Below are 12,287 nucleotides of genomic sequence, written 5' to 3'. Positions count from 1 at the left end.
AATAAATAAATACTACTTCGTCTTATTAATCTAACAACAACTAAATTCTTAATTAGTACGAATCAAAAACAATTAAGGTATTCCAAAGCCCTTTGGATTAAGAACAATCTAGTAATATATAACCAACGCCAACTCATATAAATAGATACAACTAAAAATGTTTATGGTTAATAAATTGTTGCATACTCGATTTTTGTGGTTGAAAATCACAATTTGAAACAATACTAAAGATACTTGTGGTTAATAAACACCTTTTAATGATTATAGTCAATTTAAATGCTTCAAATCAATCAAATATGAAGCATTCTTGAAGCATTTAAATTCAAATCATTAAAATACTTCAATTTAGGAATCTTGTAAAGATGAAGTAACATGTTATTAGAGAAGAAACCATTTTAAGAGCACATAAAAAGCTGAAAACACGAAACTTGAAGCCATTTGCTCACAATTGTGCTTATACTTTTGTCATCGTTTGTGGTCATAATCAGAAATAATAATTTTAGAGTAACTTTAATTGAATGTTACAAATATTTAAACAAAATCTATTCTGATAAAAATCAACATATCTTAGAACAAGATGTAGTCATTTGTTCTCATATAAAACACACTTTAGATTTAAACATGACAAAAATAACGCAATCAGGACATGAATTCGGAGTAAAGGTATAGGAGTATCGATGAGAGTGTTTAAGCTTGCTCCCATTTGTTTATATTAAAGTCTATCGAACTGGGATCACGGTAGAGATTCCTTTATGCTGATGTATATATTTATATAATGTCTCTAGTTCGTTAATACACTATATTAATAATAACAATTATAATAATAATGGTTGGACATGTTTTTCCATCATGTCAAATGAATTTCCAATGAATGAAACAAATGTTCTAATTTTCTTATTGAAGAATAGGACCTGAAACACTACCCTGTTGAACATCAGTTTTTAATGGATACAAGTTCTTAAATATGTCATGAACTTGATTTGGAACAACTAACAAGTATAATTGGAAAACATCTAAGAAATAACTGCTTTGTCTTGTATCAATTTAACAATTCTATTAAATTAGTCAATCATACCAAATTGTCTTAATACTAATAAAATGAAATTGAAGTAAATTTCTAATAATTATTTGATTTTTCTATATGAAATTTGGAATTATAGATGGATCTAGGAATTAATGGTTTAAATACCAACCTTATATCCTTCAATTCCATAATTAAACAAAATCAGCCTAATAAATAAATACTACTTCGTCTTATTAATCTAACCACAACTAAATCCTTAATTAGTATAATAATCAAAAACAATTAAGGTATTCCAAAGCCCTTTGGATTAAGAACAATCTAATAATATATACCCAACGCCAACTTATATAAATAGATACAACTAAAAATGTTTATGGTTAATAAATTGTTGGATACTCAATTTTTGTGGTTGAAAATCACAATTTGAACCAATACTAAAGATACTTGTGGTTAATAAACACCTTTTCATAATTATAGTCAATTTAAATGCTTCAAATCATTAAAATACTTCAATTTAGGAATCCTGTAAAGAAGAGTAACCATGTTATTAGAGAAGAAATCATTTCAAGAGCATATAAAAATCGGAAACCACAAAACTTGCTCATAATTGTATTTTATTAAAAGTATTGTCATCGTTTGTGTTCGTAATCAGAAATAATAATTTTAGAGTAACTTTAATGGAATGTTACAAATATTTATATAAAATCTATTCTGATAAAAATCAACATATCTTAGAATAATTTGTAGTCATTTGTTTTCATATAAAACACATTTTAGATTTAAACATGACAAAAATAACGCAATCACAAATCATTGGCATTTATTATAAACATAAATCTGAAGAATTAATGAGCAATTACGATAAGAAATTGTAATGCGTAAGAAACTATTAATATTAACATTAGTATATTTATTTATATTAATAGAGATATGTAAAGGATACACTGACTGTAATTTTATACTCGTATTATTTGTGATTTACGCATCAAAACTTAGTGAAAGTAAAATGAAATGTTAAATCTAAAAAAAAAAGAATGCAGTTCCTTTCGATTTTAACGTAAATCTCTAAATGCGAGGACATATTATATATTAATTATGTAAATTATAATTAACGATATGAGGAATTAAATTACTATCATTATATAACATAAATATAATAATTAACGGTAAAATATACTAATTAATATTGAATTTAACACTTCTGGTCAAAGAAATATGAAAATAATTTATTTCATTTTAAGATCAAACGCAATGATTTAAAGTTCATACAACGAATTCACATGGTATCAATGAAAACGTAGAAATATGAAACGCATTTAACTGCATAGATTACGTGCGCTTTCTTAAGGTCAAACAAAATTGGAAAAATACAAGAAGAAAGAGAAAAAAACGCGCAAAACATAAAAAAAAATATGTGGTTACGAAATGCAACTTTTATGGATTTACTTTTTACACGCGGAGAGTGAGAGAAAAATAAAAACAGATACACACACAAATGAGCAAAACTAGTTATAGAAAGTGAAAGAATGTTTGTGAGTGTGTGTGTATCGTATATTAGTTTATATCGATAATAAAAAATCGTCACTTCCTTCATAAGTCACCTCATTTGATAATGTAAATTTACGTGCGGACATTTACCACTTACATAAGAGTTGATTGAAAGAGAGAGACTGCGAGGAAAAGAAGTGGAAGGATTAAAAAAAAGTGTGTGTGTGTGTTGTGTTGTGCAGGAAACAAAACGCGTACAGTTCCCCGTTATCCGTAATTAATGCGAAAATGGGTACAATAAAATATGGTTGAACTTTCAATCCCGGTGCTATATGGAAACGCAATCGAATTCAACGTAACGAAGGACTCCCAACACAATGGCGTTAATTGGACAATCTATTCTTTGCTGAACAAAACAACTTTATAACGTGTTCAACAATTGTTGGAAAAGTTATATAATAATCATATTTTTGTTGTAAACGTAGATTATTAGGTATTTCAGTTTCAGATTTATGATTCCGATTATTTGGACAATGGTGTTTTCCTTTACTTTTGGATGAAAATTTCAGTATAATCTTCAGTTCAGTAACAGAACATTGTCGTGTCCCAGGGATGGAATTCTGGACACCGTGGAATATTGTCTGGTGTTGTCGTTGTGGAGTCTCAATAGTTGGGAATTTAATGAAATTCGTTTGATTTTACATAACTTTATTCGTTACTTGGTCGATTTAAGATTTATTTGAGACTATGCTAATCATATTAAGATTCTTATAAGACTATGTTTATCTTATTAAGGTTTTACTGAGATTCTATCAGTCTTTGAAGGTTTACTGTGATGATAATACGGGATGAGAGTTATGATTGGGAGTAGGGCTTTGTATATTTTGATGATTAAGTGGTGGCTTTGTTTATTATAAGACCTGGACAAAATCCAATGCATTTGTTTATATGAAAAAGATGATCGATTACGATTGTACATGTAACGATCATTGTGTGTTTATAATAAGGACTTGAACTGGGATCACGGTAGAGATTACTTTATGCTGATGTATATGTTTATATAATAATGCGACTAAGAGACGCCGCAAATGTCTCTAGTTCGTTAATACACTATATTAATAATAAAAATTATAATAATAATGGTTGGCCATGATTTTCCATTATGTCAAATGAATTTACAATGAATGAAACAAATGTTCGAATTTTGTTATTGAATAATAGGACCTGAAACACTACCCTGTGGAACATCAGTTTTTAATGGATACAAGTTCTTAAATATGTCCTGCATTTGATTTGGAACAACTAACAAGTATAATTGGAAAACATCTAAGAAATAACTGCTTTCTCTTGTATCAATTTAACAATTGTATTAAATTATTTAATCATACCAAATTGTCTTTAAATTAAATTTACTAGTTTACGACCAAAATTTAATAGTTCTCTATGAAATTGAAGTAAATTTCTAATAATTATTTGATTTTGTTGTATGAAATTTGGAATTATAGTAGGATCTAGGAATTAATGGATGTAATAAATAGTAAAAGGAAGAGTGAATTAAAGAGTTGATCATGTTGTATATCGTGTTTATTTCTTTATATATATGTATCGAAGATGTATATATAAATCTACAAAAAATATGTAATATACTTTTTACACATAGGCAACCAAACATAGTCCTAAGAATTGCGTTTACATACGGAACGTCGCTTCCGCCATTCCAGCGGTTACAAAACAAATTAATAATTGATGATAAACGAATCAAGTTTTTCGTTTGTTTCGTTCAATATCGATGATAAAGAGATTCGCTGCGTTGAATAAATAAATATATAGCGCATATCAAAATATCATTGTTTTTTGTTACATCTCAGTTCATCATCGATTAATTTAATATTATATAAAAAAATTAGAAGAAAAGAATATCAATTAAGGATCATAAAAGGAACACATATACAAACACATTTATTACTTAGTAATATTTCTGATAATTAAGTATAATTATCTTAATTAATATAAACAATTATAACTATGTACAATGCAACATGGTACAGTGATTTACGTACACCATTTTTTTTTTAATTATTATTATTCCTTGGTATTTTCTTCGCTCCTTCAAATTTATTTCTTCTACTTCTTCCATCTTCTCTCTTACCTATTTTTTTTTTTTGCAATAAATACATATTTATTTCACCTTCATCATAGTATAATATATATATAATTATAATATATTCATTCTTTCTTTTTTTTTGTTTGTTTTTAGTTTGTTTTCCAATTGAATGTGTAACAACTCCTCTTTATCACATTAACATCCGCCAGAACTTGCGAGGATGGACGAGCCGATGCCGTTCCGTCTCTTCCTAAACACACTCTGGCTTTGATTGATCTTTGTATCGACAAAGTTAAAAAAGAGATACTTATTTATATAAATAAAATCAATGAACAATATAGTTATATTTATATATAATAATAATTTCAATAATTTAAAGAAAAAACAACACTAAATAGAAAACAATACAAAAAAAAACGAGAAAGGTGAAACGGAATATATAGATTATATACGAATAATAATTAAATCGATGCGAAAAGAAAACACGTCTGGAAGCGTGCTCAAGAGATTTATCCCATTTGTAATTCTCGTTTTATCCTTCTTTCTTTCTTTCTTCATCATCAACTTTTCTGTGTTTGTTTTCTTAAACATATTTATCTCGGTGATTTTCATATACGCTAAATTCTAGAACAGGACGCATAATTTCAAGTAAATTGGACGTACCATAGGAGGGGTGCATTGCCGCATACCTTAGTGCCGAAGACTAAACGCTACTCTGATTACGAATCCTATATATATATTGTTTTTTTTATACAGATTAAAAGATGGTGTTCTAGAGCTCACAGCATTTCTCTATAACGTAAGTTCATGTCTCTCGTAAAACTAAAATCCGAAAAAAAAATTTGCCTGAAACTATCTCGTTTACCAATCAACCTTTCATAATTAAACATCAATTCTGATTTTTCGTTTAGGCCTACCGCAATTATTACAATATATTTAATAGTCTATATCATCATTAATTTTTCCTCACGGATTACTCTTCCACTACACCACTTTTTTTTATTATTTTAATCAATTTTTTTTACCAACGAAATAATAACCAGAAAAAGAAAAACAATTCTCTCAACAAAGTTGATAACAAAATAATAATAATAATAGTATGATTACGGTTAAAAATAATAAAGAAACAATGCTGTCTGAATATTATACACACTATGCTGAGATTACGCTATATAATAATGCTCAAGCTGTTGCCCTTTTGGCACATTAGAACGATTTGCATCGATGCTGGGAGGGCTATGGAAATTCAAGATGTAAACAAAAAAAATCACAAATTTCGATGTAGCCATGTCCGAAAAACAACTGAAATAATAAACATTTCCATCCTAGCAACGACTATGATTACTATCAGATTCAATACTAAAATAATAACATTAAACATAATAAGAAATAAAAAGAATATTCCTCGTTAGAGCGAAGGAAAAACTAAATTACAAGTATTATACAATTTTCAATGAAAAAATGGTAAATAATATAGACATAGTTGATTATACAATAAGGTTGAATCTGACAATATAAGATATTTTTTTTTATATATATATTATATGCACCACTAATGAAAAGGAAACAAATTATAAACGAAACAAAAAAAATAATGTACATACTTCTTTCCCAAGTCAGGCAGAACAGAGTTTGATGAAAATATTATGCATTATTCAAGCACCTTAAGCTCTATACATGTCTGGTTTTTTTCTTCTTCTTGTATATGCAATATATTTATATAGATGTATATAAAATGTAAAAATTAATTGAACCGAAACGAATGCTATCATCATCATCAATCAATCAATCAACGATTGAGGTGCAAACACTATAAATGCAAACAAATTATAATTATAATAATGATTACGATAAAATTCCTCTACAAACAATAACTAGTTGTGCTGGCTGGATTACCAGCCTCAGTCCACTGCGCCATGCAGTGTTTACAGCCCATGTGACCAGAGACTTAGCTAGTCTTAGTTTTTTTTTTTTAAATAGTATAATTGAGCACCATGGAAGGAATGGATCTATGTGTGTGTGTTCATATTTTTTTTTATCAGTGTGTGTTTTCTTTTTTTTTTCTTTTATTTTACGTTTTACAATTTGCGTGTACTTTATTTTTGTTTTTTCCTTTTTATATATATAAAAAATTCTTCTCCTTAATTACGTGGATTTCTAATTTTTTTTTTCCCTCTCGTTTTCATTTCGTCGAAAGTCGTTTAAGTTCTCACTAAAAAAAAACAATAAACACTATTGTTCAATAATAGGACGAAGATGCCAAAATAGACGTGCAGCACTCGGAAAGACGACAAAAATTGAAGGAAAAATCATAATAATAGTAAACAATTTAAAAATAAAAAACAAACGATTCCTGTCCATGAGCGAAGAAAAACAAAATGAGACACTTTCTTGTTATTTTCCAAATCTCGATTTCGATATATATAAAAATCCATCGATAAAGGGAAGAAAAACAGAAACATTTCCATTATGTGATAATAATAATTAATAAAAAGTAGAAACAATAAATGTAAAGAGGAAAAAAAAAACAGTTACGTCCGTGCTGGAAACTCTCGAAACATTCCTACAGTTTTTGTTGTTGTTGTTCTTGTTGTTTTTTGGGGAATTTGATATGAAGTGTTGCTGTTATTGTTGATGTTGTTTTTATGAGTCGTAGTGCGAAGCATGTGGAAAGGACAGCCAACTGTGTGTGTGGTCATTGCTTACTGTAGCATGTTCCTGAGAGGGAGTCGACGCTTAGGCCTCATTTAATACCCGAGTAATGACCGGGCGTTAAGATCACGCCTTCGACACTGAATATCGATACATCTGGAAAAGAACGAAATTAAGGAATCGAGGAGTGGAGAAAAAAATAGTGCGTTAATTACCATCAGGCAGTTCTAGCAGTTTCTTGGGGAGTCCGTTGAAGTAGGGATGGATCATGGCATCGTCCGCTCCTATTCTGTCCTGTGGGTTGAGCTGGAGCAGCGACGTGGCCATATTCTCCCCTTGGACGACGTCGTGTAAACGCGGCCAGTACAATCCCAATTTCTTGGGCTGGTACAGACCCAATTTGTGGGGCTTGTAGCCGGGCAGCCGAGTCACGCCCTCCCAAACCTCCTCCGTGGGTGTACCCAACACCTAAACAATTAAGAAAAACCCTAGATCTCAGCACTCGCCTACACTCTCTGCAAATACGCTACCTTGAAAATTTTATCTAGCTGGTCGTAGGTGTCCCGGACTCCGGGGAAGATCGCCATCCCGGTGATCATCTCCACGAAGATGCATCCGACGCCCCACATGTCCAAGGATGTCGAGTACTCGGTGCTTCCGAGGAGCACGTCCGGTGGTCTGTACCAGAGCGTGACCACCTCGTGGGAGTACGTGTGGCTCGGAACGGATTTGGCGCGGGCCAACCCAAAGTCGGCCAATTTCAGTTCACCAATTTCGCTGATCAGAAGATTCTGCGGCTTCACGTCTCTGTGCAACACCCTTCTCTTATGGCAGTATGAGAGCCCTCTCAGCAATTGGAAAAGGAACAAACGTACGTTGCGCGGATCCAAACCTCCGCTGTTTCTCTCCAGGTACTGTGATAAGTCTGTATGCTGCATAAACAAAACAAAATCATCAATTTTCCTTAGTTAACTATAATTTAAGGTAACGTTTTCAAGGAAATATACGAGATATTACTGTAATTATTATACATCGATACTTCGATTGAAACGAATGTAATTTGTAAAGTAATTGCAGTGTGATACTTACAACGTATTCGAAGACAAACGTTAACGTCTCCCTTGTGTGGACAATGTCATGCAGTGTGACAATGTTGGCGTGTTTCAGTTCTTTGAGAAGCGATGCCTCGCGGATCGCAGTGAATGGAGCGCCTTCTTCTTCCTGTAGTCTAATTTCTTTAAGAGCTACTACTTTATGTTCTAAACTGTAAACACAAGACGGAACGATCGATCAGTTTGAGTAATTGCTCTTTACGCTTTTACCGTAACTCACTTGCTATATCCCTTATAAACAGTGGCGTAAGAACCTTCCCCTAATTGTTCTAATTTAATATAAGCCTCTGATTTGCCGAAAGGTGAATCGCCCTGGAAAAATAAAGCAACGAGAAAACTATAATAAACTATGGTACTAACTCAAATAGCAATCCGGCGAGGGTCTATTATCATCGCTGCGAGGGGATGGTAAAGATTAATAGATAAAACCCATTTACCGGATGAATCTTCCACCAATAATTTGCGGTCGAGAGCACCCTCACTCTCTAATGGATATAAAAGTTTGCCCTCTTTGAAAAGAGCACAGATAATGCAACTTTATAAGCCATTATGTGGCTAAGTTTGCGCATAAAAAGACGAAAACTACACACACTAAACACGATTATAAATTTTCCTGCAGAAGTTGCGTACAGTAGGAAGGAGAGGGTGTGGGAGGCGATTAGAATGTCGAGATAATTAATAGTTTGCAGTTACTTTGAAACTCGATACGATCTCAACGTACAATATAATAATCGTAGCTGCGAATGTTAGGTATTATAAATGCAAATTGGATCATTTGGTCGTACGCCGCATTAATTTCAATGAAACGTACACTACTTCTTCTCGGAGTTGAATTACTTGCAATAATGGACATTTAAATAATTTTAACGTGAAATTTAAGAGTCGACCCCATCCGAATGGTAACAGTTTTATGTGTCCTTAAGTTCAATAGCTCATGTTCAACTGCCTATAAAGTTCCGACCCGTCCAATAAAACGCGGATCGATAAGCAATATTTTTCTTTCCTACCCCCCATCGTTTCTCGCTCTTCATTTTTTAATCCGGAAAGACGCACAATCACCAGAAGAAAGAGTATTTTGTTGTGAACTTACACCAAAGGCTGAGAACCGTTTCGTTCGACGGTGGTCTGAACCCTGCTGGTTGAGGAGCACCTCTGATTTGGGTCTCGGCGGCTTCTTCGGTCTGAGGATAACCCGCGTCTCTTCCCTAATATCGTCGTCGAGGAGCTTACTATCGGAGGAGACGGAGAGCTGTCTCTTTACCCTGTCGTGACCCGACATGTTGTTCCATTCTGCAATAAAGAAAGAAAAAAACACGATTAAGCATCAAAGCAAAAGAAAATAAAACTTCCCCATTCGAAATTAAAGTTTGCATATAAAGATTATGTGTGCGTTTTTCCTCTCCCCTTCGAGGTTTTGTGAGAACGCCATCACCCGAATTGATTAGAAAACTTTGCGGTGGATACATTGTGGTGCCAATAATAGATTATGTCGGTGAATGGTAGGGGAAGGAACTCTTTTCGCAAGGAAGTAAATCCGCAGAATTTGTACCAATTTGCGGACGGAGACATAATCTCGAAAGTATTCGATTCCCACCAGTTCTCCCGAAGGGCGACATGTTCGTAATAACTCATTCGAAGAACTTTTGAAATTACTTTGAACATGCACCTTTAATCCCAATAAAACGTCGTCCTCTCAGACTTATCACCACCGCTTGTACCTCACCAAAGTGGCAATGGCCACGATTTAATTAATTGCAAGAATCATTCATTGTATCTTTTTTTTTGTTGTAAGAAACGTTGCGTGTACTCTTGGTCTATTCTTTTTTTCAGTACCAAATCACGTGTCCCACATCATTAGGCCTTCTATTGATAATTCCGTAATTAACCGCATGCAAAACCCGAAGAACTGGAATACGCACCCTTCGAGTTTGTTTGCAGATACAAAAGCAACTATCCACAAGCAAATAACGACCTCAGTTTGTATGCCCTCCCGGTACAAGAAAGGCAAACAACCAAATTAGGTATTTGCTCAATGTCCGCATACACAGAGTTCGAGATTGCAAACTGGACCAAGATTTTTCAACGAATTCGACAATTTTAATTACATTAACTACTGTTTTTGAAGACAATAAATTTGAAATAAACGTAGACGTAATAAAGAGATAGAACAAACATTGTTAATGGTAATTGCATAATAACTGAAGAATTATTTGTATACAGCGTTGGTAGTAAACTGCTGCTGCTGTTAGGGGAATGGGAGCAGCGAAAAAAAACACATCTTCAGCCATGAACAACGCCAGGTTGTGTTTACGAGAGTCGGTGTTTTATGCGCGCGAATACAAATAGATATTTTTTTTTGAAAAAAAGTAAGCTATTATATAAAAAAGGGGGCATCTCTAAATGAAAAAGCAGCGCGCGTAAATCAAGGAAGCTACAAATCTCCCTCGTAACAGGGCGATTCCCATGCGCTCGAGGTACAAACGACTCCAGTACAAATTCAAACAAAGCGAATTGGTTTTAAAATAAATTAGGCCGCGAGGTGAATGCCGAATGAGGGTGTTGCACAATTAAAGTCTCTTATATAAGATAAACCTAATAGATGAGGATCAATCAATCCTTTTTGGTGTTTTAAGAGTAGTTTGCGGTTCATTTTGGGACGTGCAAATGGTTGCTAGTTTCGTTTCCCTACGCATGCAGGGATAAAGAGGAACGAATGGTATTGCCAATTTGGAGCAAATCGCGTTTTTGCACTCCTCTATTTTTCTCTCCATCACCTTAAATTCTTCCTTCGGGTCTGAGCGAAGAAAAAAAGAGAAGGTATGTATCGAGGGGTGAAAATCTTATCACACATAATAGTAAAACGTAACGAGCGGCGGCGACTGTTAGGGCCTCCATTTCACGTCGTAACACACACAGAACATTGAGCAGTGAAGAGGTAAAGAGCATGCATCCGTCTAGTGGAAGTAACGTACCAATTAGCGCGCGCTCCCACCGAAGCCTGAGGTCCTTCGAAGGTTTATCGGGAAAAAAATGCGAAAAAGCCATTTACGAATCCACTAGGCACATGTATTTATTTAGAATTTCATCCCTTACGGCTGCAGCTTCGTTAAAATAGGGAAGCCGCCACCCTCTCATCGAAAAGCGCAAGCTTTTAATTCTTTGAAGAAATCCATACAGCCATGCGTACATGTAGATCATACATATCGTAGTAGGGAAGAATTACATCACCCAATTATAATTCCCCTCCTGAAACTGGGGTAGCAAAAGCTTTCGGCATCCTCAATTTCACTCAAACGTCCAAACTCAAATACCTGTTAATAATTGGTGTCGCCCCCCCACAACTTCCACTTCAATTCTTATATAATATCCAAAAAAAAACACATTTTTCCCCACCGTTTTGCTTAACAATCCGAACAAGTCTCTTCAGTATGAATTGCATTTCAACAAAAAAATAAACGCTTAAAGAGACAATAATAATTAAACAAATCAATGTAATTGTACCTATAGTTAATTACAATTGAATCATTTGATTTTAAGCAGAGTAGTAGTGATAGAATCAACTTATTCGTTTCCATTTATTGTTTTTTGTCGAATTGCAACAAGAAAACTTAACTGATTGTTAAATATAAAAAAATATAGATAATTATGTACACTGGAGTAATACTCTTCATAATTCATGAATCAAAGTTAAATTCTGATCGAGATTTCATAAAACAATTATTTATATCAGCGTTTTCCAAACTGTGAGGCGCGCCTCCCTGGGTAGGCGTGAACTAGTCTAAAGGGAGGCGCGAATATTAGTAGCAGTGAGCAATTTTCCTAATATCTGCTAAAGTAAAGATATATTCCTGTGCTCTTATCCATATTGCTGTAATACGCGATAAAAGTTGAAAAATGCTCGAAAAAG

The 12,287-nt window shown here is 33.3% G+C and overlaps 1 protein-coding gene across 1 annotated transcript; it reads right to left on the bottom strand.

The window, feature by feature from the left end:
- Positions 1–6,777: 6,777 nt before the first annotated feature.
- LOC108562939 (cyclin-dependent kinase 14) lies at positions 6,778–9,682 on the bottom strand. The gene is made up of 6 exons (XM_017921451.1): positions 9,471–9,682; positions 8,601–8,692; positions 8,358–8,532; positions 7,799–8,200; positions 7,484–7,736; positions 6,778–7,424 (listed from the first exon to the last, which is right to left on the bottom strand). The coding sequence occupies exons 1-6, from the start codon at positions 9,657–9,659 to the stop codon at positions 7,360–7,362; spliced, it is 1,176 nt and encodes a 391-aa protein (XP_017776940.1). The 5' UTR covers positions 9,660–9,682; the 3' UTR covers positions 6,778–7,359.
- Positions 9,683–12,287: the final 2,605 nt, after the last annotated feature.

This window comes from Nicrophorus vespilloides, unplaced genomic scaffold, assembly GCF_001412225.1.
Source record: "Nicrophorus vespilloides isolate i.1.1-1 unplaced genomic scaffold, Nicve_v1.0, whole genome shotgun sequence".
NCBI classification, from domain to species: Eukaryota; Metazoa; Arthropoda; class Insecta; order Coleoptera; family Silphidae; genus Nicrophorus; species Nicrophorus vespilloides.
The sequence above is the reverse complement of the archived record's forward strand: the minus strand, read 5'-3'. Positions and strand labels throughout refer to the sequence as shown.

Bases quoted from the DNA above. Each gene is read 5' to 3' on its own strand.
- LOC108562939 (XM_017921451.1), bottom strand. From the start codon at position 9,659: ATGTCGGGTCACGACAGGGTAAAGAGACAGCTCTCCGTCTCCTCCGAT. The intron at 8,693-9,470 runs GTAAGTTCACAA...TTATTTTTCCAG, and splicing joins AACGGTTCTCAGCCTTTGGT to GGCGATTCACCTTTCGGCAA. The intron at 8,533-8,600 runs GTGAGTTACGGT...TTGTGTTTACAG, and splicing joins GTTTATAAGGGATATAGCAA to TTTAGAACATAAAGTAGTAG.